The sequence below is a fragment of the Salmo trutta genome, chromosome 7, assembly GCF_901001165.1.
Source record: "Salmo trutta chromosome 7, fSalTru1.1, whole genome shotgun sequence".
Taxonomy (NCBI): Eukaryota; Metazoa; Chordata; class Actinopteri; order Salmoniformes; family Salmonidae; genus Salmo; species Salmo trutta.
The window spans coordinates 8743012-8770549 of record NC_042963.1 but is presented as its reverse complement, the minus strand read 5'-3'; the positions used below and the strand labels follow the sequence as shown (position 1 = coordinate 8770549).

The 27538-nt window shown below is 41.7% G+C and overlaps 3 protein-coding genes across 11 annotated transcripts in view; 1 reads left to right on the top strand and 2 right to left on the bottom strand.

The window, feature by feature from the left end:
- si:dkey-246g23.2 (PQ-loop repeat-containing protein 1) overlaps positions 1–6199 on the bottom strand; it is a 73453-nt gene extending 67254 nt beyond the window's left edge. Inside the window, exons 1-3 of one of the 4 annotated variants that reach the window (XM_029757812.1) lie at positions 5858–6199; positions 872–1130; positions 508–641 (exon numbers count right to left, since the gene is read on the bottom strand). In XM_029757812.1, coding sequence (XP_029613672.1) covers positions 508–641; positions 872–1080 — 343 coding nt within the window. In that variant the 5' untranslated portion in view covers positions 1081–1130; positions 5858–6199. The remainder of the gene's footprint in view (positions 1–507; positions 642–871; positions 1131–5857) is intronic. The other 3 variants (XM_029757808.1, XM_029757811.1, XM_029757809.1) reach the window with 3 other exon arrangements.
- Positions 6200–6379: 180 nt separating this feature from the next.
- On the top strand, positions 6380–8442 carry LOC115196854 (heat shock factor-binding protein 1). The gene is made up of 4 exons (XM_029757813.1): positions 6380–6565; positions 7076–7142; positions 7630–7756; positions 8303–8442. Exons 1-3 carry the CDS (start codon positions 6521–6523, stop codon positions 7752–7754), a joined length of 237 nt encoding a protein of 78 aa, XP_029613673.1. The 5' UTR covers positions 6380–6520; the 3' UTR covers positions 7755–7756; positions 8303–8442.
- Positions 8443–10119: 1677 nt separating this feature from the next.
- Positions 10120–27538, bottom strand: part of zgc:173742 (DNA topoisomerase I, mitochondrial) — a 34555-nt gene continuing 17136 nt past the window's right edge. For 5 of the 6 annotated variants that reach the window (XM_029757802.1, XM_029757801.1, XM_029757803.1 and 2 more), the window contains 9 exons: positions 26433–26577; positions 17396–17539; positions 17056–17241; positions 14838–14906; positions 12014–12128; positions 11084–11211; positions 10860–10957; positions 10619–10768; positions 10325–10463 (listed from right to left, as the gene is read on the bottom strand). In XM_029757802.1, coding sequence (XP_029613662.1) covers positions 10361–10463; positions 10619–10768; positions 10860–10957; positions 11084–11211; positions 12014–12128; positions 14838–14906; positions 17056–17241; positions 17396–17539; positions 26433–26577 — 1138 coding nt within the window. In that variant the 3' untranslated portion in view covers positions 10325–10360. Of the gene's footprint in view, positions 10464–10618; positions 10769–10859; positions 10958–11083; positions 11212–12013; positions 12129–14837; positions 14907–17055; positions 17242–17395; positions 17540–26432; positions 26578–27538 lie in introns of all 6 variants that reach the window. The other variant, XM_029757805.1, reaches the window with a different exon arrangement.

Genomic DNA, 27538 nt, shown 5'->3' with positions numbered 1-27538 from the left:
TCCTCAGACTCTCCTTTATCTCTCGTAGTGGGAATAGGGCCTCAGTTTAGCCCCGACTCCACACACCCAGATAGACTAGACCCCAGGCGTAAACATAGTGTACCATCTATTACATCCAAAAATCTAAACAAGAAATGACGTAAGACTGATAGAGTGTGTGAGAGAAAGAGAGCAAGCAAGAGCGCGAGAAATAGAACAAGAGGGATATTCCAGAGACCCGAGTGATTATACCTTCTCCTATGGCCCCCCCTTTTGGCAAGAGCTCAGTGTTGAAACAGAGCTCCACTACATAGGCTTATATGTACTGTATGTGATGAGTGATCATTTGTCAAATGTGATGAGCTGTAATTGGCAAGTACTGTACATGCAGCATATTTAGCCATAGCTATTGCCTTTCAGGTGATATTAAAGAGTGTGTGGACTTAATAAATGTGTAATACATGTGTTTTTACAGTAACCTACAAGTGAAGTACGGCTATTTGCCTGATGTGGTTATGGTTTGGTTACCTGTGAAGTGGTGCTGGTTGGTGCTGACCCGATTGGCTTGCTGGATGTTGCAGCAGAGGTGGAGCATAGCTAGCATGGTGCTGATCATCACCACACTCTGGAGGAGCAGAGTCAGTTCAAACTGCTTCCCTATCCTGTAGGTAGACATTACGGTAACTAATCAAAATTCAGTGTCTGCACAGACGACGCTCACTTCCTCTAACCACTTAGTTTTTTTCTATCCATATGTTTAATGTAAACACGATAACCTGCAAACTGCTGTATGCTCCCAAGTGATTTGTTTCAACATGTGAGTGAGCATACAATAGTTTATTCTGTTCACTTTGAAATCAGTCCCAGTGACCCTTCTCTCCCCTGGCCTCACCAGAAGAAGATGCGTAGGATGTTGGCGATGAGCAGCAGCAGGCAAACACGGGTGGAGAATCCCTCAGTGTTGCTGCTCCTCTGGATCTCCTGGTACTGAGGCACGTAAGGCAGGGCCCCTCCAAACACCATCACACAGGATGCCAGCAACGACAGCAAGGTCCACGAGCCCTCCATGTCCTCCTCCTGGATGTCCACCTCGATGTCCATCTCTAGCTAGGGCCTCACAGACGGCAGCCTGGCCTCAGTCACACCCAGCCCTGTGGAGTGGACAAACAGATACTCCTGATGACCAAGCTTAGAAATAAATAACATGTGTTGTTAGAGGACTTTACTTTCAACCTCTTGTACCCTTAAAAGTTGAGTTACCAACAAACTGCATGCACCATCTCCCACTCAGTCAAGACTCAACAACAATTCAAATGCACCTCAATATCAAATTATTTCTGGCTAACAACCATACTGTGGTTGACAATTAAAATTGTCAAAAAAGACAAAAATAGCTTCTTAGCAAAGAGACAAGACTGTCTGGGGTGGTCTGAGTGGAGAGGGGAAAACTTAAAACTAGCTGTTATTGGCAGAGAAGTTATAAACTCTTTCTTATTGGTCTATTAACTAATTTACTGCCTGGTGATGTCACCAAGCAGGCCAAAACTCCAGCCCACCAAAACAGGCTGAAATTTCAGGCGGCCTTTTCAAACAGCTCTTACACTAAAGAGGCATTATCATTTTCACGAGGGCGACTGTGCATAAATATGGCAGAATTCAGATATGACGTCATTGTTCTAGCACTATCCACTAAGTTTTTCAACTAAGGAGTGCGATATGGTTCAATGTGCAAATACATCAGCACAATCTACTTTGTTTTTTCAAATTGACAGGATCTTGAAGATAAAATGTAAATCATGTATACTCTGCTAATAATCATATAAAAAATAAAAAGTAACGGAGAGCAATTTACAATATGGCAAAACAAGGAATTTATGGTAAGTGGATGGGGGCTGCCATCATTATGCACCTCCGCTATTTCACAGTATTATTCCAACCTCTGTGAAGAAATATACATACATACAGTTGAAGTCGGAAGTTTACATACACTTAGGTTGGAGTCATTAAAACTCGTTTTTCAACCACTCCACAAATTTCTTGTTAACAAACTATAGTTTTGGCAAGTCGGTTAGGACATCTACTTTGTCCATGACAAGTAATTTTTACAACAATCGTTTACAGACAGATTATTTCACTGTATCACAATTGCAGCGGGTCAGAAGTTTACATACACTAAGTTGACTGTGCATTTAAACAGCTTGGAAAATTCCAGAAAATGTCATGTCTTTAGAAGCTTCTGATAGGCTAATTGACATCATTTGAGTCAATTGGTAGGTGTACCTGTGGATGTAATTCAAGGCCTACCTTCAAACTCAGTGCCTCTTTGCTTGAGATCATATGGGAAAATCAAAAGAAATCAGCCAAGGCCTCAGGAAAGAAATTGTAAACCTACACAAGTCTGGTTCATCATTGGGAGCAATTTCCAAATGCCTGAAGGTACCATGTTCATCTGTACAAACAATAGTACGCAAGTATGGACACCATGGGACCACGCAGCCGTCATACCGCTTAGGAAGGCGACGCGTTCTGTCTCCTAGAGATGAACGTACTTTGGTGCGAAAAGTGCAAATCAATCCCAGAACAGCAGCAAAGAACCTTGTGAAGATGCTGGAGGAAACGGGTACAAAAGTATCTATATCGACATAACCTGAAAGGCCGCTCAGCAAGGAAGAAGCCACTGCTCCAAAACCACCATAAAAAAGCCAGATTACGGTTTGCAGCTGCACATGGGGACAAAGATCGTACTTTTTGGAGAAATGTCATCTGGTCTGATGAAGCAAAAATAGAACTGTTTGGCCATAATGACCATCGTTATGTTTGCAGGAAAAAGGGGGAGGCTTGCAAGCCGAAGAACACCATCCCAACCGTGAAGCACAAGGGTGGCAGCACCATGTTGTTGGGGTGCTTTGCTGCAGGAGAGACTGGTGCCCTTCACAAAATAGATGGCATCATGAGGTAGGAAAATGATGTGGATATATTGAAGCAACATCGCAAGACATCAGTCAGGAAGTTAAAGCTTGGTCTCAAATGGGTCTTCCAAATGGACAATGACCCCAAGCACACTTCCAAAGTTGTGGCAAAATGGCTTAAGGAAAACAAAGTCAAGGTATAGGAGTGGCCATCACAAAGCCCTCACCTCAATCCTATAGAAAATGTGTGGGCAGAACTGAAAAGGCGTGTGTGAGCAAGGAGGCCTACAAACCTGACTCAGTTACACCAGCTCTGTCAGGAGGAATGGGCCAAATTTCACCCAACTTATTGTGGGATGCTTGTGGAAGGCTTCTGACCCACTGGGAATGTGATTTAAGAAATAAAAGCTGAAATAAATCATTCTCTACTATTATTCTGACATTTCACCTTCTTAAAATAAAGTGGTGATCATAACTGACCTAAGATAGGGATTTTTACTAGGATTAAATGTCAGGAATTGTGAAAAACAGAGTTTAAATGTATTTGTCTAAGGTGTATATAAACTTCCGACTTCAACTGTACATACACTACCGGTCAAAAGTTTTAGAACACCTACTCATTCAAGGGCTTTTCTTTATTTTTACTATTTTCTACATTGCAGAATAATAGTGAAGACATCAAAACTATGAAACAACACATATGGATTCATGTAGTAACCCCCCAAAAAAAGTGTTATACAAATCAAAATATTTTGTATTCTTCAAAGTAGCCACCCTTTGCCTTGACAGCTTTGCACATTATTGGCATTCTCTCAACCAGCTTCATGAGGAATGCTTTTCCAACAGTCCTGAAGGAGTTCCCACATATGCTGAGCACTTGTTGGCTGCTTTTCCTTCACTCTGCGGTAAAAAGAAAATCCCTGGAATGAGTAGGTATGTGTCAAAAGTTTGGACAGGTACTGTATATAACACAGGAAAATAACCTTTTTGATTTCATTGGGCCTTTAAAACATGAGTCACCTTGCCTCCCACACCCATTCTCTCACACCCTGATCTGAGTGAAGGATATCCCAAAAAGCCCTCTAGTAATATGTCAATGTCACAAACCTGTAAAGAGACCAAGGTTTTCCTCTAAACAACACTGCTATATCATAACCCCGAAGACAGACCCTCTGACATGCTCTGCCTTGCCTCTCTCTTCGCTGGAACACAGCACTGCTGCTAAAGGGTTTAAAGCTTTGAGAATGCAAATATTTCCAGAACAGTCCATGAGCTGTTACTATTGTCCTTCCATTTTACAGTGAACATTACTACTATACATACCACTACACTTGAGTTATTGACTTTTCCATAGAGAGCATTCTTGAGGGGATAAGATAGATAATGCTCTCTCTTACTAGTCTCCCCTCTACATAAAATGAAGCACGTTGTCTTAATATTTGCAGAAGCCAAATATGGAGTCCTCTTACATTTACATTTTAGTCATTTAGCAGACGCTCTTATCCAGAGCGACTTACAGTAGTGAATGCATACATTTCATACATTTATTTTATTTTTATTTTTAAATGTCGTACAGTTTTGTTTTTTTCTTCCGTACTCTTAAATATAATGCATACAGAACAGCCAGTATTTACATTGGATAAACATTCTCATTTAAAAAAAAAGAAAGTTTTCCCTCTCTTTGGCCCAATCTCTCAAATGACTTGTGAGAGGGTAGAGTAAAACAAAAGTTCACCTTTTTTCCTAGGCAACCAGAGGAAGAATATTTCTGTATAGCACTTTGACATTGGCTAATGTAAAAATGGCTTTATAGATACATTTGATTCACCACTCTTTCTGTAAAAAGAGCTCTTTAGGGTGTGCTGAAGAAAATATGGCTGTTGAACTGTTACGAGCAATGTAGACCACAAGGCCCATATTGATGCAATGTTCACAGTTGACTTAATACTACCTTCTCATGTCCCCAGAGTGACTGATCGAGACATCTAGAGGACAAACAGAGATACTTAATTACATTAACACATCTCTTACTCTGCATAACTCAGCTGTACTAAGTGTCTAAGTATGACATGATTTCTACCAGATCATGTCATACTTCCAGGATTCCTATCAATGAAACATTCAGTAGGGGGACAGCAGGCAATAAAGGAAGAGGGAACTGGGAATACAGAAAGAGTAGGTGACATTTCATAGGCAATAGATACTTTGGTGACATTCAAACTCTGTCAGGGAAAATACACATTTTGTCATTTCGTATGGAGCAGCATGTGAAACGTGACTGTGTAAGAGTGCCGAGTCATTAAAATTGAGCAAAAGGTCACAAGTTGAATGTTCTTCGCTTACTTTTTCAGTTGAACATTAAGCTACAGCGAATAACTGATAGACTATCCAATAATACCCAACAGAAAATGTTCCAGTGTTTTCTTTACCATGTGTTTTTAGGCTACAGAGTTTAGGTGTACTTTCAAAGCATGAAGGGGTTGGGCTTCAACATGCCTCAACATAGAGGTTAATTATCCTATGCCTAGTTGCATGAAAAATTCCAAATATTCTAAAATTCTAGTACCTGTACTACCCAAAATCTGAACTTTTTGTACAAGTTATAAAGTGAAGAAACCAGATTTTGTCTTGAGGAGTAAAGAACATCTCCCAGCAATGGATTCCCCCATCTCAGAATTGCATATCAATTTAAATCCCTTTGGATTGACTAAACACCTGGCAGAAGCTGTCCTTGAGATCATATTCCCGGGACAATGTAGTAAGTAATCTGTACATCGACAGGATAATAAACTGGTAACACGGTGAAAGAAAAAATGACCAAAGAATACAAGACCATAGAAAAAATATATAATTGCAGCGTGTGCGGCGATAGACGGCCATCGACAGTTTCGCTTGGAGGAAATTGATGTACATTGTGTACACTAAGAAAACGTGCACATTTTCCTTTAGGTTTTAGGCAGATGGCCTACCTGCATGGTCGGTCACGCGTATGGTCTTCGAATATCCTGAACAATGACTCAATAACATAGAAAGTGAGAAAGTGAGAAAAAAAATAACTTTCTATTTACTTCAAATATACTGCGGTTGCAGACGTTGTTCACCACTGAACATACCTCTTCCATTCACGCGCAGATTTATTGACAATCCTCAGTCATGCGTTCCAATCTGTTCATAGACAAATTAGATATACCGTTTACAGTATACTGTCTTCACAATTTGACTTCAACCAACGCAACTATTGGCTATGGGAAAACATCTATGGGAGTCACTGCATGACACACAATGATGATTCGTTTCTCAAATATGGTGTCTTTATTATTGTCACATTACAATGCAGTTCACAGTGTTCTGAGTTCCCCCCTCTGTTTTTAATGTGTTCACACGTGAAAACCACGGGATTATAATCAGTGTAGACAGGTTATGAAGCTCTGCATACCGAAAAAAACTCAATGTTCCACAATCCTCCATTCCGTCAGTTTCCTGCTTCAGTGTTCTCGCGAGACAACGTGTTTTGCATCTAGAGCTGCTGGTAGGGAAAGGGATCCTGCATTTATTTCAGCCAAAGCTATTTTTAGGTAGTTAGAGTTCATTGTACACCACTTCATAACACGCGCATCGTTCACAGGAAAAACATGGCAGAAACTGATCCAAAGTCAGTTCAGGACCTTACTAATGTGGTGAGTTTATTACAATGACAGTGTCGCTAGATAGCAATCTAATGTGGCTAACACCGTTCAACCAGGCCTGGAATGGATATTTGTCAATGTGCATTAGCCAAGGATTTCAATAGCCTGTAGCCAATACATTGGATCGTATGAAACATCTCGGGAGTAGTGAATCGAACTCTACAACGATCAGCAAAATAGCTCATCACCACCAATGGCTCCTACTGCTGTAGCTACATCTCCCATGATCATTCTGCATAGCTTGCTAGCTAGTGTAAACAAACTGATCACAAAACGACCAATTTGTATGTGCTTTGAATCATGCTAAATAAAGGTCGACCAAATGATTCTGAATTGACCCCAAACTAGCCGTGCAGTATAGGCTAATTTGCCTTTTGGACTGTCTTCATAAATTGCATGCAAGAAGGGTCACATTTGGCCATTGAATACCAGTAGACTAGATATAACATCAGCCTGTTTTATGTTGATACTGCTCTCTAAACTGTGCCCTCATGTTGTTAGGTCCAGACGCTGCTGCAACAGATGCAGGACAAGTTCCAGACCATGTCTGACCAGATCATCGGGAGAAATATCCTTCCAGACAACTATCACTCAGAGCTGTCAGTTCAGTTATGAGCAAAATGCACTGATCAGGAAGGGGACAGCAACATCCCCCACATATTTAGGAAACTTGGTATGGGCCTAGATCTTTCAAATCATATGGCCCATTTATAAATAGGGGTGTCATACAGTCACACCCCCATTATACCCATTTTATTGCCAAACAACTGTCTTTACTCCATTTTGATGTTGTTTTTTTACATAGGCTAAGTTGTAAAATATTTCTGGTAGCACTTTAGATTACAGCACAGAATGAAACAGTAATAACATAGTATAGTAGTGCATAGGAGGAATACATTAGATATATGTCTTACCAGTTGCAGTCTGGGGAATATCTGTGGGTGGTCATCATTCATGTTATTATGGAGAGAAATTCCAGCCAGCACAACCCACTGGTCAGTGTTATCCAAAGGCCTATTATTGGCCAGCCCATGTTCTTCCTCAACCATGTTCACTCGATGAGATGAGCACCCGCATTGATGACCTGGAGAAGAACATTGCCGACCTCATGACCCAGGCGGGCGTGGAGGAGATAGAAGGGGTCAAAGAACCACAGATGAAAGAAGGGCAAGGGTCATGAAGGTAATCTGACAGCATCTTAATACATGTTTTCTATTTCTGTATGTTGCAATGGATTATCATTAGTACTCACCTTCTGGCACTCATCGCTGTATCCAAGTCAGTAGTAGTCCTGGATTTACAAAAATTAAGATTTTAGGTGAAAGAAAAGGTCTATAATTTAAGCTGTGTAAATATCCTTGCTGGCGAACATTGATATTTACCATTTAGAAAATGTCTTATGGGCAGTATTTACATGCCTAAATTAAATTATAGTTTAGGCCTACCTTTTGATGCCACTACAATTTAAGTTGATCAGATGTGTAATTGATGGACAACTTTATGTTTATTAGTTATAAGCCATTTCAAAATGATTTATTCAGAATCTCTGAACTTCCTTTGACTTGAATTGATGGAAAGTGCTTCGTAGGTCTATAGGTAGATGATTGCAGGTAGGAACCGTAAAAAATTGCTGTCATTTTACCAAATTAATTCCATCTGGAAAAGTTAATGCATCTCTCCCATACAGAGATAAGTGTATGCTCAACCAACTAAAAGTGTCAATTACAGGTTGCCAAGTAACAAGATGTCAAGGATTTTCTCCAGGAGTAGCATACTTTTCCACTGTAACCATGAATTATTTTGATTTGGCGTGTTGTAAAGTTATTTTTTATATTGACTATTGCAATAAAAGTAACAGTTCTTATGTAGTGACTTGAAGATTTATTTAAACATTATTTCCCTCAAAACTTTTCAGCCCTATGAGTAATGGTGGTTGATTGAAGTATACAGTAGAAGGCAAGCCAGTGATAAACAGCACTCTGTGCCAAGTAGAATGCATTCCAAATTCAACTGACTTTGGTTTGTATTAAATAACTTTAATAGAGCAATCTTAAACCAGTCTCATTCTTAGGAAATAAATCAACATATTAGTTTCTTGTTTGCTTGTTTTTAAAAACAGCCTGAATGCCCTGAACTGATCTTATTGGGCTCTGAGAGACGTGCCTTCATGTGTGCATCAGGATAGTGTCGCATTAGAGCAGAGTTCCCTAACTGGTGCCCCATAGGCCAAATTTGTCCCCTAAGTTATATTTCTTACTGTTGGAAATAAGACAAAAAACCCAGCAAATCAACTCCAACTGGAAATCTGTTCCAAAGTATTCCCACGCACAATATAGAGACGTGATCGTTTACAAATGTAACCAAATGTTTGGGCTTCTTGCAGTCAATCTACAAATTATTTTTAAGTATGGTCAGGGGGCCAGAACATCCGCTCAAGAATATATATATATTTTTACATTTATTTTTCAAAACGGCCCGTGGCTGAATCTACACTGAACAAAAATATAAAACGCAACATGTAAAGTGTTGGTCCCATGTTTCATGAGTTGAAACAAAAGATCACAGAAATGTTCCATATGCACAAAAAGCTTATTTCTCTCAAATTCTGAGCACAAATTTATTTACATCCCTGTTAGTGAGCATTTTTCCTTTGCCAAGATAATCCATCCACCTGACAGGTGTGGCATATCAAGAAGCTGATTAAACAGCATCTTCATTACACAGGTGCAACTTGTGCTGGGAACAATAAAAGGCCACTCTAAAATGTGCAGTTTTGTCACAACACAATGCCACAGATGTCTCAAGTTGGGTTATGGTATGAACAGGCATACGCTACAGACAACGAACAATTGCATTTATCCATGGCAATTTGAATGCGCAGAGATACCATGACGAGATCCTGAGGCCCATTGTCGTGCCATTTATCCGCCACCATCACCTCATGTTTCAGCATGATGATGCATGGCTCCATGTCGCAAGGATCTATACACAATTCCTGGAAGCTGAAAATGTCCCAGTTCCTCCATGGCCTACATACTCACCAGAAATGTCACCCATTGAGCATGTTTGGGATGCTCTGGATCAACATGTACGACAGCGTGTTCCAGTTTCCAAAGGAGATGTGTCGTGCTCCATGAGGCAAATGGTGGTCACACCAGACACTGACTGGTTTTCTGATCCACGCTGCTACCTCATGTGAAATCCATAGATACGGGCCTAATGAAGTTTTAAATTGACTGATTTCCTTATATGAACTGTAACTCAGTAAAATCTTAGAAATTGTTGCATTTATATTTTTGTTCAGTATAGTTGCTGATCCCTGCACTAGAGGTTATCTTGACTGAACAACAATCAGACCCGAACACTTTCAATTCCTAACTCTTTACATTGCACACCAAGTCACGCCTGACATCACTCCATCCACATGGCCAGCTCTATGACTGTGGTGATAACATCCATTCATGATGACCTTAGGTGAGACATGCTACAGGCATGTCTGATAACAGAGGAGCTGACATGCAAAAAACGCAGAAGAGGCTTTGCCATTTTTTTCTTAAGAAACTTTATTAAATGTTTATAAAAGGAAACGTTCTCCATACTTTCTATAAGATCATCTTAGTTTACCATTAACAATAGTAAACATTTAAAAAAAGTGCCAACAGCAATACAACAATTAAATTCAAGAGTTCTGTAGTTCAACACATGGGCAGTTAAAACCAGAGAGCAGAGGATAAAACCTGCCTCCTAGTCTTTACATTTAGGTAGAACTAAAGGGTAGAGGCTGACTTAGAATATAAAATCTGCCCCGGTCATGTCAACAGCCCAGGCAAACTTATCCCTTTGAGATTTGTTATAAATTTTGTCCAGGGGCACCTCCATGTTCTTACACCTATGGTGAGGGCAAAACGTATAAGAAATAATGCACAACATTAATAACTGGATAATAATGTATGTTGCAAATGCATGTGAATACATAATTTAGGTGTCAGATGCACATACCGTGTCATATTTCAGACCTGTGTGTGTGTGTGTGTTCACCCTCACCAGGCCACGCTGATGCGTGGGTCCAGGTAGTTGAGTTTGGAGGTGCCCAGTGCGATTTGCTTGTTCTCCTCTCGGTTTGTGGCCTGAACCTCCATCTTCATAAGCTGCTCCTCACAGCGCTGCACAGCCTTCTTCTTACGCTCCACCACCCTGAACACACACAGGAGTTCAGTCTGAATATTGTCTGCCCTGTTGAGCAATAATATTCCCTGTATGTCTGCTGCCAGTAAGGGCAACTCACGCCTGCAGCTTGCTGTCTGAACTGTGAGCTTTGACCTCCTTCTTGGCCAGCTTCAGCTCACTCTTGGCCAGGGCCAACTGCTCCCTCCTGCCATCAATCTGGAAGTGGTGTATGAAGAGGGGGCAGACTGAAGTAAACATTGAGCTAAAATAGGACACAACAACGTCACCATCATATCACCCCTCGATTTATCTATGTATCAAGTATCTGTTGATCCCCCTCACCTTGGACTGGAGGTTGGCCATAGACTGATCAAAGGTCTTTGGCGGCACCCGCTGGTGGTTACACAGAACTGCAACAGCTCGGTTGGCCCTGTTGTAGGAGAGCAGCTTCTCTGCCGGGTTGTCCGTCACTGTGGAGCAACAGGGGAACAAAGGACTATGAATGTTGGTGTTGAGTGGAGTTAATACCTTAGCTCATTGGAAATACATAAGCTCACTGGTCATTACAAGTTAAAGTGGATGGCTTAATTCAAGCAATATATACAGAGCAGGAGGCAGGAAGCCCTATTGTCCATGGTTGGTCTATCAAACGTTTAATGTGCAGAGGTGGTGAGCGAATGTTTGATTACCAGACCACCAGGGAGCACTCCATTTCCTTTCTGTACCTCCAGACCCTCTCCCCCTGGCCAATGTACTCTTCCCCCACCCAGATCATTCTCACTTGCACCTGCTTGCCTTTGAACACATGCACATGTCTAATTTAATTAGAGGTTGCTACCCACACTGTGAACAGATTTAATCTCAGTAGCACTCCAGAGAGAAACATCCCACCATGAGAGGGGAAAGAGGGGGATACTGGGCCCCAGCAAAACATAGGGACTAACAATGTAATAACTCAGCACGCTGAGAGAATCTCAGCCAACATACTGCAAGCAGGGACACTAACACTGAGTGAACACAGAACATGCTGGGACTGAGATACACAACAGTGTTCTAAAGGAATGAATCACTGCTGAAATTAACAGGCAGGGCATGAGATGCAGCTCCATAGCAGGATCTTGCAGGAGTTCTAAACACAGCCATTGCATTCACAGACATTTGAACAGGTTGATGGACATGTCTGGTAAACAAATGCTATAAAAAACAATAAAAAAAACAGGTGCACCTGTAAGGATGGCATGTAAATGTATGTGTGGTGTTTGGGGGACGTACTGTTGGACAGCTGTTGGAGCTGCTCCTGCAGGGTGATGGAGGCGTTGAAAGTCCTGAATACCTTAGCAGTCAGGCCAGGCAGCAGGGATGACAGGTGCTTATTCAACAAGCATGTCTGGAGGGAGGAGACACACATACGCAAGAATTGAGGACTGGATTGAGACAGGTGTGAAAAAGTATGTCCAGAAACACTAGATGGCAATATAGTCCTGATGTTTGAGCTCAGTCTTCCATAAAAAGGCCCAGAGTTGTCAAAAACATGACTTGCCTCTGTTTTATATACTTTCCCCTCACTGAGGTTGGAATAATACTATGAAATTGTGAAATTTATGATAATGCCCTTTTAGTGTAACAACTGTATGAATAGACAGGCTGAAATTTCAGCCTGTTTGTGGTGTGGAGTTTAATTAGTCAATAGACCAATAAGAAAGAGGTTTCCAAACCTCTGCCAATAACCGCTAGTTTTCAGTTTTCCCCTCCCCAGTCAGACCACTCCCAGACAGTCCCTGTCCAATTCTTGCTTGAAAGATTGCTCTTTGCTAAGATGTTTATTTTTGACCATTTTAATTGAAAACAATCACATAAAGGTACTTAATTGTTACCCTGAAATTATTGATATAGAATTTTTTTTAAAGTCTGCATTGGACCTTTAACAAAAAAGGAAGAAAATGAAAAATACCGTCTCTGCATTATCACCATCATCATTCAGAATAAGGAGTAGATTTAAAAAGGTCATCATATTACTTTCCTCTGACTTAAATAGTTAGATCTGCCTAAAAGACAAGAATTACATTTCCTTTAACTGCAGTACCACACAGTAAGGCTCTCCTCACCAATAACAGTGTGGCAAGTAGCCTAGCGGTTAAGAGCGTTGGGCCAGTAACCGAAAGGTCGCTTGTTCGAATCATTGAACCCTAATTGCTCCTGTAAGTTGCTCTGGATAGAAGCTTCTGGTAAATAAAAAAATATATAAATAACAAAATATGGATTGGAGGCTAAGAGCAGAGGTCTACAGCTGTAATGACACCCAGTACACACAGTCACATGGGTGTGTGTATAGACGATGAATTAACTAAAGCAATCCCAGTGAGATCCTAGAGCACGAGTGTTGTTGAATAAGGGTGATGCTGGTAAAATGAAAATCTCAAATCGCAGACAGACCTGGGACACTCAGGACACACCCATCCCTCCCTTCCCCTCATACAGGGAGGCTGCTGGGTAGAACGACCTTCATACCCCTCCACCCGTTCCTCACACACTGGGGGAGCCCAAAACCCAGGATGCCGTCACACACACACACATCTGCATTCTTAATTGGTCCTTAATTGTCTTCCTGACGTGGCAGAGACTATAATGACACTGGCTGTGAACTTGGGGGTCAAATGTTGTCCTGTACATGTTGGTGTCATTACAGTGGTTAAGTGTTACACTAACAATAGGAGCTTCTCTCTTACCAAGGCTGTTCTCACACTGCGTTTGTATGTGTGTGTGTGTGTGTGTGTGTACAGACAGACAGGTGTGATCTGCTATCTGTGAGCATCCAGGTGTGTAGTGATATTGACCCCTGACAGAAGTCTTGACAGAGGCCATGGATGGAGGTGAGCCAGTATCAGACCACATCCAATCTGGCCTTCACTGATACCATGGCTCTGGACCGCAGAGATACCTCAGCCTTGTGGTCAGCTACTGTCTGGTTGTGTTATGTTCTCCCCGAACCGGCTTTGACTGCCATAGATAAAGGGTGTTGAATGCCATGGAGGTTTGGACAGCAGGACAGGTACATCACAAGGGTTTGAGAAGCTGCTGATGGTGGGATGCTAACATATAAACTCCCTATTACACACTCCTAGTTCTCAGCCTGAATATATTGACCTTTTAGTCATTTAACAGACACTCTTATCCAGAGTGACTTGCAGTAGTGAACGAAACATTTTTGTTAATTTTCCCCCATACTTTTTCAATACCGGTCCCCCGTAGGAATGGATCCCACAACCCTGGCGTTCCAAGTGACATGGTTTACCAACTCAGCCACACGGAAGGTAGAAGTTTGAACCGACCACTCACTCCGGTAGCAACGTTGAGTCAGACATGTACTGTACTACCCACTACGGTTCCTTTATATAGGCTACTGTACATGCACACTGACAGTCACACAAACTCACAGACCCTTTTACTGTCCGTAGCAGGTGGATAATCAGGTTTCAAGCCTGGCCCAGCTAAACGTGGTGGAGGGAAGGCAGTTATTAGAGCCTGTACCAATTTCTTCCGTGGCTGGTGCTTACACCATCTCCCACCCGCTCACCTGGCCTTTTACAAAGTGTCAATCAGCTCGGCTCAGAGCAGCGATTAACATTTCACCCTCCAACATGCCCCTCCATTTCCTGATGTGCCATAGGTCACAAAGCCCGCCTCTCAGGAGCAGATCACAAACATGTCATTTCACACCAATCATAGCAATAACCTTGGCCACCGGGCAAGACCTGCTCCATTGCCTGGCGACGATGCCTTCCTTCTGCCGAAAGGAGAGGTGAAAGGACAGAGGATTTATATATAATCCACCCACCCCATATCAGCCTCTTTGCCTTCCCGCTCTCCCTTTAAGGCACCGGAGAGGCAGGGAGTAGACAGAGGCTACAGGCAAACACACAGCGGGATGGAGAGGGTTCTCTGAGGCTAAATTCACACTCGCGGCTGTTATGGTCACTCACTGGGCTTTACCATATCGTCAGGCTCCAGCCGTTTACAGCACAGCAACATGCTGTGAGGGATGTCTTCTTTTTTACATGTTGAGATAAACAACCCAGACTGGTTCTGTGCGACTCACGTTGAGGCGATCAAACAGGTCGTCTCCAGGCTCCTTGTTCTTCATGAAGAGCTTGAGGTTCTTGAACACCTGGATAAACAAAACAAGGACAAGACAAAGGGAGACTGGTTTTACATCCCACCCTGTTGGTCCTAGACCTCCAGACCAGAAACAGCTGCTCACAGCTAGTCTACACACTGATCATGATAGGAGAGCCCAGGGCTGTCTACCCCATTCTTCCAGTTCACAGGGGAAAGAGGAAAAAAGATCCACTCAATTATATTTGACATTTCCAAGAAGTCCTGTTTTCCTCCTGCTCTAAATAAATCAGCTAAAATATGCAAGGAACTAATTAATGGTAGCAGATGTGTTGCTTTTCAAAACAGACTGATTTGAATGACAATTTATTCTTGTGCCAGAACTAAATTAATAGGGAAATAAGAGCCTGTGATGAACGGATGGACGCGTGAGGATTTCCAAAGATTTATTCCAGACTCAGTGTCTGGAGTGGAGCAACAGAGACGACGGCTGATTGATCAACCAATGTGTCGGTGTCATCAGGATGGACCTGAAAACATGGCAACAATCTGCACTCATCACAGGCTGTTTATGTATGAACAGATGTCTACGACACAGCTATGTTTGATAGGAGAATGCAGCAGTATGGTGGTTCAACATTCTAAATTCTGTTTAGATGATAAACAAAATGACCGGACACAGAATGCAGATGCTGGCAAGTGAAGCTTGGTAAACAGATAATGAATGATTGTGATGATCTGGCTATCCAACACTTTGCATTGCAATTCATCATGCTCTCCCATGGAGCTGGAATGAGAATTCCTTCCATCTAATCTGAAATTAACCAGCTATCCCCTTCCCTCTGAATAAACATGCTAAAATATTCAGAACACTCATTAACTTTACCTGATGTGTTGCTTTTAAATATACTCTCATTTGAATAATTACACCTTCTGCCCCCCCAAAAAAATTAGCTGTCTGTCAGGTGCAACATTTCCTATTCAATCTTGGAGATAGCATGGCTGAATCCTACTGGAGCTGAATCATGACACTCACCAGCTAATGTTGTTTAGCCTCATTTCCACCTGACAGACAGCTGCTTGGCAGAACACAGAACGGAACCAGGCGAAAATTGAAAAATACATTTCTCTATTCTGTTTTTTTTTGGTGTCAAAATTACTTTGATGGATTTAAAGTAACATAACTGTCCTTTGAAAATCTCACCTTTTAAAAGCTCATTCTGTTAACTCATACACAAATAATGTTGACTTGTCCTATATTCATGTGGACAATGCATACAGAGAAAAAAAAAAACTTAAAAAACACACCTTAAACTTGTATCTCAAACAGACCTTTCCCAAAACGCTTACCATTGCCTCGTGTAACGTTATGTTTTTTGTCCGAGATGGCTCTTTGGCTGAGCTGTTTACTTGTCATTCATATTTTTTTTTATGACCGGTATATACCCACACCATTCTGTTGTTGGGGTATACCCACACCATTCTGTTGTTGGGGTATGCCCACACCATTCTGTTGTTGGGGTATGCCCACACCATTCTGTTGTTGGGGTATGCCCACACCATTCTGTTGTTGGGGTATGCCCACACCATTCTGTTGTTGGGGTATGCCCACACCATTCTGTTGTTGGGGTATGCCCACACCATTCTGTTGTTGGGGTATGCCCACACCATTCTGTTGTTGGGGTATGCCCACACCATTAAAACACTGAAAAGCTGCTTTTTAACATACCTAATTACTATTTTTTTGGAAGGAAAACTATTTCACTCATATTGTAATTAAAGATGCAATCTGCAGTAGTGGGAAACGGGGCCACTGGTCGCTGCACCACCATTGTTTTTGCTTCCAAGCTGACCATAGCGCAGCATGGGGAAAAAAATGATACAAAAATAGCATTACATATTGTGCTCTTCTATCGCATGTGCCTATTGGGCATGATGGGAAAGTCAGTTAAAAGTTTGAGTAGACAAGTTTTGGATACATTTTTTCTTCAATACTTTATCTTGAACACATAAAGCAGTCTTTTGGGTTTTAGCGTTTGCATATTCCTCAATTTAAAAGTTATCCCGGGGGGCTCTCCCCAGGGCGCTCTACAGTCCTCCACCCCATGGCACCTACTCTGACTGCCTGGCCAAAAGTAATACATTTAGGGTGCCATTTGAGACATCCCTTGTTAGTAGTACTGAGGCTGCTGGCTCCTTACCCTCTTGGTGACGGGGACCTTGTTGTAGTAGCGGATACAATCTTTACCCAGGAAGTCAAACTCCACCACACAGTCCTTGTCCTCCAGCAGGTCGTGGAGGGTGATGTGCTCCACCCTCAGGGAGCAGCAGCCCACTGTGTCCGCCGTCTCGCCCTCCTCCTTCTCATTACCCGCTCTCAGGGCCAGCTGGAGGAAACCACCAGAGTTAGCATACACAGGGGATATGGTCTGGCAGAATGGGGTGACCGACTAAAGAACTGGAGTATTTACATTTTCCCTTGGCTGTGGTTTAATACCCATCAACCTGTGTATGGCAGAGGAGGGTCACAGAGAGACAGACCTTATCTATGAAGTAAAGGGCCACAGCTCTCTGGCGGGTCTCCATCTGTTTGGACTTGATGTCCTGCTGGTACTGCTGGCGGATCCCATTCACACAGCTTTTCAACCGGCGGGCCACCTCATACTTCTCCCAGTCCTTCTCACCCTGGGGAACCACAACACTGAGCCTTAGGAACACTATGGTCACATCATCTTTACATGGTCTCTCCACATGGGTAAAGTGCAGCCTCCAGGAAGTGCCTTCTCATTCTATTCAGAAGTCTTGCACTTGCTACAACCGAGGGCCAACACTCAATCATAGCCCTTTTAGTATTTCATGAGATTGTGGCTAAAACAATGTATTCATAGTCATGTGTCTAGTAATCCAATTCTTCCACGTGTCTAACCTGTTAAATGTCTAGTGGAGAGAGCCGGTCAGAAAGGGTGACATTGTGTTTGCATAGTAGTGTAGAGCTAGCCAGCGGCTGTTTAATTAGCTAGCCCTACACAACCTGACTCCCACCTCACTGTTGCCACCCCCGCATCGTCATGGCGACAAATTGTGGAGTAACTTAACCTTCAAAATAAAGAACTGGGCGATACGAGGAGGTATGTGGAAGGAGGAAGGGAAGAGAGAAGGAGATGGTGATGTGAGAGGACCAAGAGGCTGGGAGCTCAGGAACTAGCCATGTTGATATTCCATTCCGATTTTATTATGAGTGAACGAGAGGTAGTGAACAGTGAGAGAGAAGAATCATAGACCCTAGTACTAGTTTATTTCCCTCTATTGGCAGAATGTCATGACAGTCTTCCCTGTGGCTCAGTTGGTAGAGCATGGTGTTTGCAACGCCAGGGTTGTGAGTTCGATTCCCACGGGGGGCCAATACAATAAATAAAAAAATAAAATAAAAAATGTATGCATTCCCTACTGTAAATCGCTCTGGATAAGAGCGTCTGCTAAATTACTAAAAAGTAAATGAAATCCTTCAGAAATGCAGTAGAGGAAGAGATGTGGGAGTTGTATGGGTAGGATAGTGATGGAGGAGAGGGGACTGTTTATTTTAAGTCTCTGAGTAACCTTGTTAATCTCTGAAAGACTCCAGGGAGATGGAGCAGACCATCACCACAGTGGAGATGAAAGGTTGGATACGGAGTGGGATTACATGTCCTGTAAACGCCATGGTCAAAGACCAGTTCATCTCTCTCTCAGCAGCAGCACCCGCTTTACCCAACAATTCTCAATGCACACTTCTCTCACTAAGCAGTGGTGGAGAGATGGCAATTTGAATCACAGGCACACCACACACACACACCTCTGATCCATATACACCACTTAACACAACAAAGGTGACAAATTGCACTGAATCCCAACATGTTCCTCTCAAGCAACACAAAAGAAAATGGCTTCTAAACTCACAGATACATGTGCTCCCCACAGACCTCTCCTAAAAATTTTTTTTTTTTTTAATCACAAAAATTGTTCACAATAGACAAAGCTTCAGAAGTTCCCAGTGTGACTTCTAGGCCTATTCAACTATTCAAAAGCACAAATCACGCCTTCAACTTCAACTCAAAAGGTTTCCTCTATCCAATATGCCTTGGTAAAATACAGTACAAAACACACTCTATAACAAAAGAAACTAAACATTTCAACAGCTGCGGAACCTAATCATAATGTCCATGCAGTGTTCAAACAGAATCTATGTAAATAATTGAAGCAATTTCGAGATCAAATTGAGAGTCATTTTCCTAACTGTATGAAGCAAGTAAATGCACTCCACGGCAATCTGTGCGTGTTTGAATGAATGGAAGGTCAACTATATATCTTATACAACATTGTTCAGGACAATTGGAGAGACTAACAACTAGCCTTGGGTTTCTGATACATGTTTTGCTGTATTTTTTACCCATTAAAATGCCACAAGGCTACCACTTTGTGGCATTGGAGATATTGTAGGCCATTGCAATAAAATTACTTGTGCTTTCTTAGTAGAGGTTCCGTTAAACTAAATTGATTGAAATATCTGTTAGATTCTTATAACTGCACACACAATGGTAGCCTGTCCTCCATTCAGATGGCTCATTCTTAAAAGGCAACAATGAACATTCTGGTCGCAAGTTAAGGAATTTGGTAGCTCTAAAGACCAAGACATACAAAACACGTACACCTCTCGTACACAGACGCCTACAGTGCCTTCAGAAAGTATTCACATCCACATTTTGTTACGTTACAGCCGGAATTTAAAATGGATTCAATTGAGATTTTGTCATCACTGGCCAATACACACACACACAATTTGTCAAAGTGGAATGTTTAGACATTTCTACAAATTAATTAAAAATGGAAAGCTGAAATGTCAAGTATGTCAACCTTTTGTTATGGCAAGCCTAAATAGGCTCGGGAGTAAAAGTCTGATTAACAAGTCACATAAGTTGCATGTGTTTAACATGATTTTTGTATATGGACTACGTCATCTTTGTACACCACACATACAGATAATTGTAAGGTCCCTCAGTCAAGCAGTGCATTTCAAACTTTTTTTTTTTTTTTTAAAGCAGGCAATGAATATCCCTTTGAGCATGGTGAAGTTATTAATTTCACTTTAGGTGGTGTATCAACACATGCAGTCACTACAACGATACAGGCGACTTTCCTAACTCAGTTGCCGGAGAGGAAGGAAACCTCAGGAATTTCACCAGGAGGCAATTGGTGACTTTAAAACAGTTCGTTTTTTTTCGTATCACAGCCATTAAACTCTGAGGAATGAATCAACATTGTAGTTACTCCCCAATACCAACCTAATTGACATTGAAAATGAAGCCCGTAAAGAATAAAAATATTCCAAAACATTAAGGTTGGGAGGTATCCAGATTCTCATATCGTCATACAGTTTCTGTACCATACCAGGGTATTATTGAAAAAGCACACAAGGGGCGCTAATTAAATGTTTTAAAAAATAGAATTTTACTTAATCACAATTTTATTTTGATAATTTTATTTACTTAATCACAACTTCCGCATTTAACCCAACCCCTCTGAATCAGAGGTTGCCATAATCGGCGCCCAGGGAACACTGGGTTAACTACCTTGCTCAGAGGCAGAACGACAGATTTTTATCTGGTCAGCTCGGGGATTCGATCCCAATGCTCTAACCACTAGGCTATCTGCCGCCCCTTGAACGTCTCTAGTCTGGGTAAGTCTTTTTAACTAACAGTCCAGTCCTTGAGATACTGGCCTTTCGGCAATCGCAACATTCAATATGCAACTGGATTTACGGCGCAGTTGCTCATTGATTATAACATTCATATTTTCCATGACAACATGGAGCTTCGAAAATATTAAAATTATAACCAAGTCAAAAACAAACATTTAGCTGTTAGCTAAGCAAGTTGTATTTTGAGGCACAAAAATCAAAGCAAAGATGTTATCTAGTGACATTTATTTGGACAAATCCATAACAATGAGCTAATGAGGAGAGATTTTGCCTGGCATAGAAAATGTGCTCTCTCGTCAGGACCCTGTTGTTCAGAGGAACTAGCCAACACAATCACTTCAAACTGTAGCTGGAGAGAGCAAACTAGCTGCATTTTGATTAGTTTTACGTTGACATTTCTTTGTATATATCCATGAAAATGATGCAGATTCATGGAGACACGTTCATTACTATGGGACAGCTGGAGATCGAATTACAATATTGAAACAATGTTGCAAATGTCGGAGTAACCAACAGTAAGGTTTATTCAAATCTATGCTGTTGAAAAACCAAAAGATAGATAATGTCTAGTTAATTTTTATAGTGGTGATCAAGTTTATACAGTGCGTTCATAAAGTATTCAGACCCCTTGACTTTTCCCACATTGTTATGTTACAGCCTCATTCTAAAATTGATTAAATAAAACATTTATCAACCCACACACACACACACACACACACACACACACACACACACACACACACACACACACACACACACACACACACACACACACACACACACACTACCCCATAATGACAAAACAAAAATAGGACAAGAAAGTTTTATATATAAAAAAAAAAAAAAAGTATTCAGACCTTTTGCTATGAGACTCGAAGTTGAGCTCAGGTGCATCCTGTTTCCATTGATCATCCTTGAGATGTTTCTACAAACGTGGAGTCCACCTGTGGTGAATTCAATTGATTGGACATGATTTGTTAAAGGCTCCCACCTGTCTATATAAAGGTCCCACAGTTGCATGTTAGAGCAAAAACCAAGCCATGAGGTCGAAGGAATTGCCCGTAGAGCTTTGAGACAAGATTGTGTTGAGGCACAGCTCTGGGGAAGGGTACCAAAAAATGACAGCATTGAAGGTCCCCAAGAACACGATGGCCTCACAAAGTTTGGAACCACCGAGACTCTTCCTAGAGCTGTCTGCCTGGCCAAACTGAGCAATCAGGGGAGAAGGGCCTTGGTCAGGGAGGTGACAAAGAACCCTATGGTCACTGACAGAGCTCTAGAGTTCCTCTGTGGAGATGGGAGAACCTTTCAGAAGGACAACCATCTCTGCAGCACTCCACCAATCACGCCTTTATGGTAGTGGCCAGACAGAAGCCACTCAGTAAAAAAGGCACATGACAGCCCGCTTGGCGTTTGCCAAAAGGCACCTAAAGGACTCTGACCATGAGAAACAAGATTTGCTGGACTGATTAAACCAAGATTGAACTCTTTGGCCTGAATGCCAAGCAGATGTTTTTCAGTGGCAGGGAGACTAGTCAAGATCAAGGGAAAGATGAATGGCGCAAAGTACAGAGAGATCTTTGATGAAGAGCGCTCTGGAGTGCTCAAGACCTGGGGTGAAGGTTCACCTTCAACAGGACAACGACCGTAAGCACACAGCCAAGACAACACAGGAGTGGCTTCAGGACAAGGCTCGGAATGTCACCGAGTGGCCCAGCCAGAGCCCGGACTTGAACCCGATCGAACACCTCTGGAGAAACCTGAAAACAGCTATGCAGCGACGCTCTTCATCCAACCTGACAAAGTGAGAAACTTCCCAAATACAGGTGTGCCTAGCTTATAGCGTCATACCCAAGACGACTCGGCTGTAATCGCTGCGTCAATAAAGTACTATGTAAAGGGTCTGAATACTTATGTAAATGTGTTTTATTTTTAATACATTTGCAAAAATGTCTAAAAACCTGCTATTGCTTTGTCATTATAGGGTATTGTGTGTAGATTGGGGGGGGGGAAAACAATTTAATAAATTTTAGGATAAGGCTGTAATGTAACAAAATGCACTGTAAATTGCCTGGCTGGGCTGATGAGACAGTGGATTGAGCAGTGAGATGGAACAGAGTAAATAGGAATTTCAACGTCATAGCTATAGCCAGTGGTAACTAGTGGAATAGACAACGGCTGGAATGCGGTTTTAACCAATCAGCATCCAGGATTAGACGCTCCCGTTGTATAATATTTGGATAGTCATTGTGATTGGAGGATAACTGCGAGTGTTATGAATCAGGATTAACTCCTCTGTTCTCCTCGAGCTCATTAATGATAGAATGTTCATATTTGAAAATGGCAGAAAGGCCAGTCTCATTGGCAGTGTAATGTTAGCTAAAGTGTAATGGCAGTTAGCTAAAGTGTAATGGCAGTGTAATGTTAGCTAAAGAGACTGATCCACAGGTTGTCTCTACTGTAACCAAGAAGCTTGATCTTGACATCTAGCCACATAGATTGCAAGTTAGCCAACCAAATGCATAGCTGAGCCATGAGCTGGAAAGAATTCTGACATCTTAGATTTCTTATACAGTACCAGTCAAAAGTTGACAACTACTCATTCAAGGGTTTCTTTATTTTTTACTTCATTTTATAACAATAGCGAAGACATAAAAACTAGGAAAAAAACAATATATTTTGATTTCTTTATTTGAGATTCTTCAAAGTAGCCACCCTTTGCCTTTGACAGCTTTGCACACTTATGAAGCTGGTTGAGAGAATGCCATGAGGTATTCACCTGGAATGCATTTCAATTAACAAGTGTGCCTTGTTAAAGGCTCATTTGTGGAATTTCTTTCCTTCTTAATGCGTTTTAGCCAATCAGTTGTGTTGTGACAAGGTAGGGGTGGTATACAGAAGATAGCCCTATTTGGTGAAATACGAAGTCCATATGGCAAGAACAGCTCAAATAAGCAAAGAGAAACGACAGTCCATCATTACTTTAAAACATGAAGGTCAATCCTGAAAATTGTAAGAACTTTGAAAAAGTTTCTTCAAGTGCAGTCCCAAAAACCATGATGAAACTGGCTCACATGAGGACCGCCACAGGAAAGGAAGACCACTGCTGCAGAGGTAACGTTCATTAGAGAGTAAATTGCAGCCCAAATAAATGCTTCAGAGTTCAAGTAACAGACACATCAACAGTTCAGAGGAGAATCATGCCTTCATGGTCTAATTGCTAAAAAGAAACCACTACTAAAGGACACCAATAATAAGGAGACTTGCTTGGGCCAAGAAACACGAGCAATGGATATTAGACCGGTGGAAATCTGTCCTTTGGTCTGATGAGTCCAAATTTGAGATGTTTGGTTCCAACCGCTGTGTCTTTGTGAGACAGAGTAGCGAAATGGATAATCTCATATGTGGTTCCCACCGTGAAGCATGTAGGTGGTGATGTGATGTGGGGGTGCTTTGCTGGTGACACGGGGAGTGATTTATTTAGAATTCAAGCCACACTTAACCAGCATGGCTACAACAGCATTCTGCAGCAATACACCATCCCATCTGGTATGCATTTAGTGGGACTTTCATTTGTTTTCAACAGGGCAATGACCCAACATACCTCCAGGCTGTGTTAGGGCTATTTGACAAAGGAGAGTGGTGGAGCGCTACATCAGATAACCTGGCCTCCACAATCACCACAATCATAAGAGATGTATATGTTTAAATGTAATGATTACATAATTCTACCCTGAAACGTAACCAATTAGTGATTATTAGTTTATGTAGCATGTATAATGAATAATTAAAGTACTAAATGTAAGTCCCATAAGGTTTAGTAGAGACCTGTGAGGAAGATAAATGTGTGTGTGTATGTGTGGGCCTAAGAGAATACCGAGAACAATTAGACTGTGTTTGGCTCGACCTGGCTAGAACTGAGAAACCTATGATAGGACAGGGAGTACTTCTCAAGGTTCCTCTAATCTCGGGGGAATGGAACGGACAGCGCTGGGTAGTGATAAACAGTGGTGAGAACTCTGGGGAGGGATACAACTCACCTACTGTTCATGTGTATGTATGTGCGTAGGATATCTACTGTTTGTGTGTATGTATGTGCGTAGGATATCTACTGTTTGTGTGTATGTATGTGCGTAGGATATCTACTGTTTGTGTGTATGTATGTGCGTAGGATATCTACTGTTTGTGTGTATGTATGTGCGTAAGGAAGAAGCAAGTTATAAAATTAATGTCTCTGTATTATGGACTTCAGAACGTTCTCTGAATAAACTGTACGAACCTTTTGCATAAGCTGAGTCTTTGCCTAATTATTATTAACCCAGTGTCTTACAAACCTTGGGGATTAGTCAAAGCTTATTGATTCATTGGTATAGAAAATTCTCTGACACCCGACCTCAACCCAATTGAGATGGTTTGGGATGAGTTGGACCGCAGAGTGAAGAAAAAGCAGCCAACAAGTGCTCAGCATATGTGGGAACTCCTTCAAGACGGTTGGAAAAGCATTCCTCATGAAGCTGGTTGAGAGAATGCCAATAATGTACAAAGCTGTCATCAAGGCAAAGGGTGGCTATTTTGATTTGTATAACACTTTTTGGGTTACTACATGATTGTGGTGTTATTTCATAGTTTTGATGTCTTCACTGTTATTCTACAATGTAGAAAATAGTAAAAATAAAGAAAAACCCTTGAATGAGTAGGTGACCACACTTTTCACTGGTACTGTAGTTATACTTAACTCATAAGCAGTGCCGTAGCACCCCCCCCCCCCCCAACGCAGCCCCTGCGAAGCAGTATTGAAAAATCACACCGTCTGTATTTTGAAATACCCCGGAAATATTGGCCAAGCCTACAAAAGACGCATCTTGTTTGCAACAAGGCATTAAATTCATTCTGCAAAAAATGTGGCTAAGCAATTCACTTTTTGTCCTGAATACAAAGTGTTGTATTTGATTTGCCCCAAACATATTATGGAGTTCCACTCTCCATATTTTCAAGCATAGTGGTGGCTGTGTCATGTTATGGGTATGCTTGTAATCGTTAAGGACTGGGGAGTTTCAGGAAAAAAGAAAACAAGAAACGGAACTAAGCACCGCCAAAATCCTAGAGGAAAACCTGGTTCAGTCTGCTTTCCACCAGACACTGGGAGATTAATTCACCTTTCAGCAGGACAATAACCTAAAGCACAAAGCCAAATCTACACTAGTTGCTTACCAAGAAAACAGTGAATGTTCCTGAGTGGCCAAATTATAGTTTTGACTTAAATCTACTTGAACATCTATGGCAAGACTTAAATGGTTGTTTAGCAATGATCAACAACCAATTTGACAGAGCATGAAGAATTTTGAAAATAATAAAATGGGCAAATGTTTCACAATCCAGGTGTGGAAAGCTCTTCGAGACGTACCCAAAAAGATTGACAGTTATTATAGCTGTCAAAGGTGACCCAGGGGTGTGAACACTTATGTAAATTAAATATTTCAGCATTTCATTTTCAAATATGTTTTCACTGCCATTATGGGGTGTGTAGATGGGTGAGTAAAACTAAGTTCATAAATGTTGAATTCAGGCTGTAACACAACAAAAAGGGGTATGAACACTTTAAGGCACTGTATATGGGAATGGTTACTTTGGACAACAATTGTCTGCAGTTACTGCACCACGCTGACTACCTATGTTCCGCAAATTCAAATCTGGACATCGAAGCCAGTTGCATTGCTTTTTTCCCCCCATTCAAGACTTATTTAGACCTGGGACACCAGTTGGGTGCTATTAATTATCAGACAGAAAAGAAAATCAGGAGGCTCCAGAGCTCATAGGGTAATATTTGAAAAACATGCCTCATACCTTGAGTTTGGAGCTGGGGTTGAGCATGACATATTTGCAGGAGCCCTGAACATTCTCAGTCCAGCTGGCCAGCCAGGTCACTGTGTTGTCATGGCGAACCTCCTTCCAGTGGTGACCAGCAGGGGGCTCTGGGATACAAGACTTTCTAAGGGGGGGTAGAGAGGTCAAAGGTCAGATACTGTAGGCATGAGACACAGCATTGCACAGGGTTTCCACTAGATAACACAGCCAAAATGGTCTATATGATAGTTAAATTAATGAAAACAAACATTAGCTTGTTGGTCTTAATTTAAGTTTAGGCATAAGGGAAATCACTTTTTTTAACTGTTGCCAAAAAGTTGGAAGCATAGAATCGTCTAGAAAGTAATTCTATGCTGTAGCATAAAGATTTCGCTTCACTGTAACTAAGGGTCCTTGACCGAACCATGAAAAACAGCCGCAGACCATTATTCCTCCTCTACCAAACTTTACAGTTGGCACTATGCAGCCAGCATTCACCTGGCATCCGCCAAACTCAGATTCATCCGTTGGATTGTGCTGACGTTGCTTCCAGAAGCAGTTTGGAATTCAGTAGTAAGTGTTGCAATCAAGGACAGACAAATTTTATAAATGCAGACAAATCCTTTGTTTGTTTGACATGGTGGGATCTTGTTGTGTCGGTAAAATGGATTATGCGATAAATGTCGGTGGAAATGCCTTTATGTGTAAATATTGATATAATGGAAAAAGGGGATATGTGTCTTCCGCATTTAACCCAACCCCTCTGAATCAGAGAGGTGCGGAGGGCTGCAATAATCGACATCGTCTTCGGCGCCCAGGGAACAGTGGGTTAACTGCCTTGCTCAGGGGCAGAACAGATTTTTACCTTGTCAGCTCAGGGATTCAATCCAGCAACCTTTCGGTTACTGGCCCAACACTAATGACCATCATATCGAAGTAAACTTTGAGTCACGCGATGATATGTGGTCCTCCCACTACGACTCGGGAAACCACTCAGTTTATTAGGCTACAGAAGAAATAAAACAATGAACTTCACAGGGTGGTGAAAGTGAACAATGAGGAGCTTGATAGAAATATCGAAGGTCTTATTCTGGTGGCATGATGAT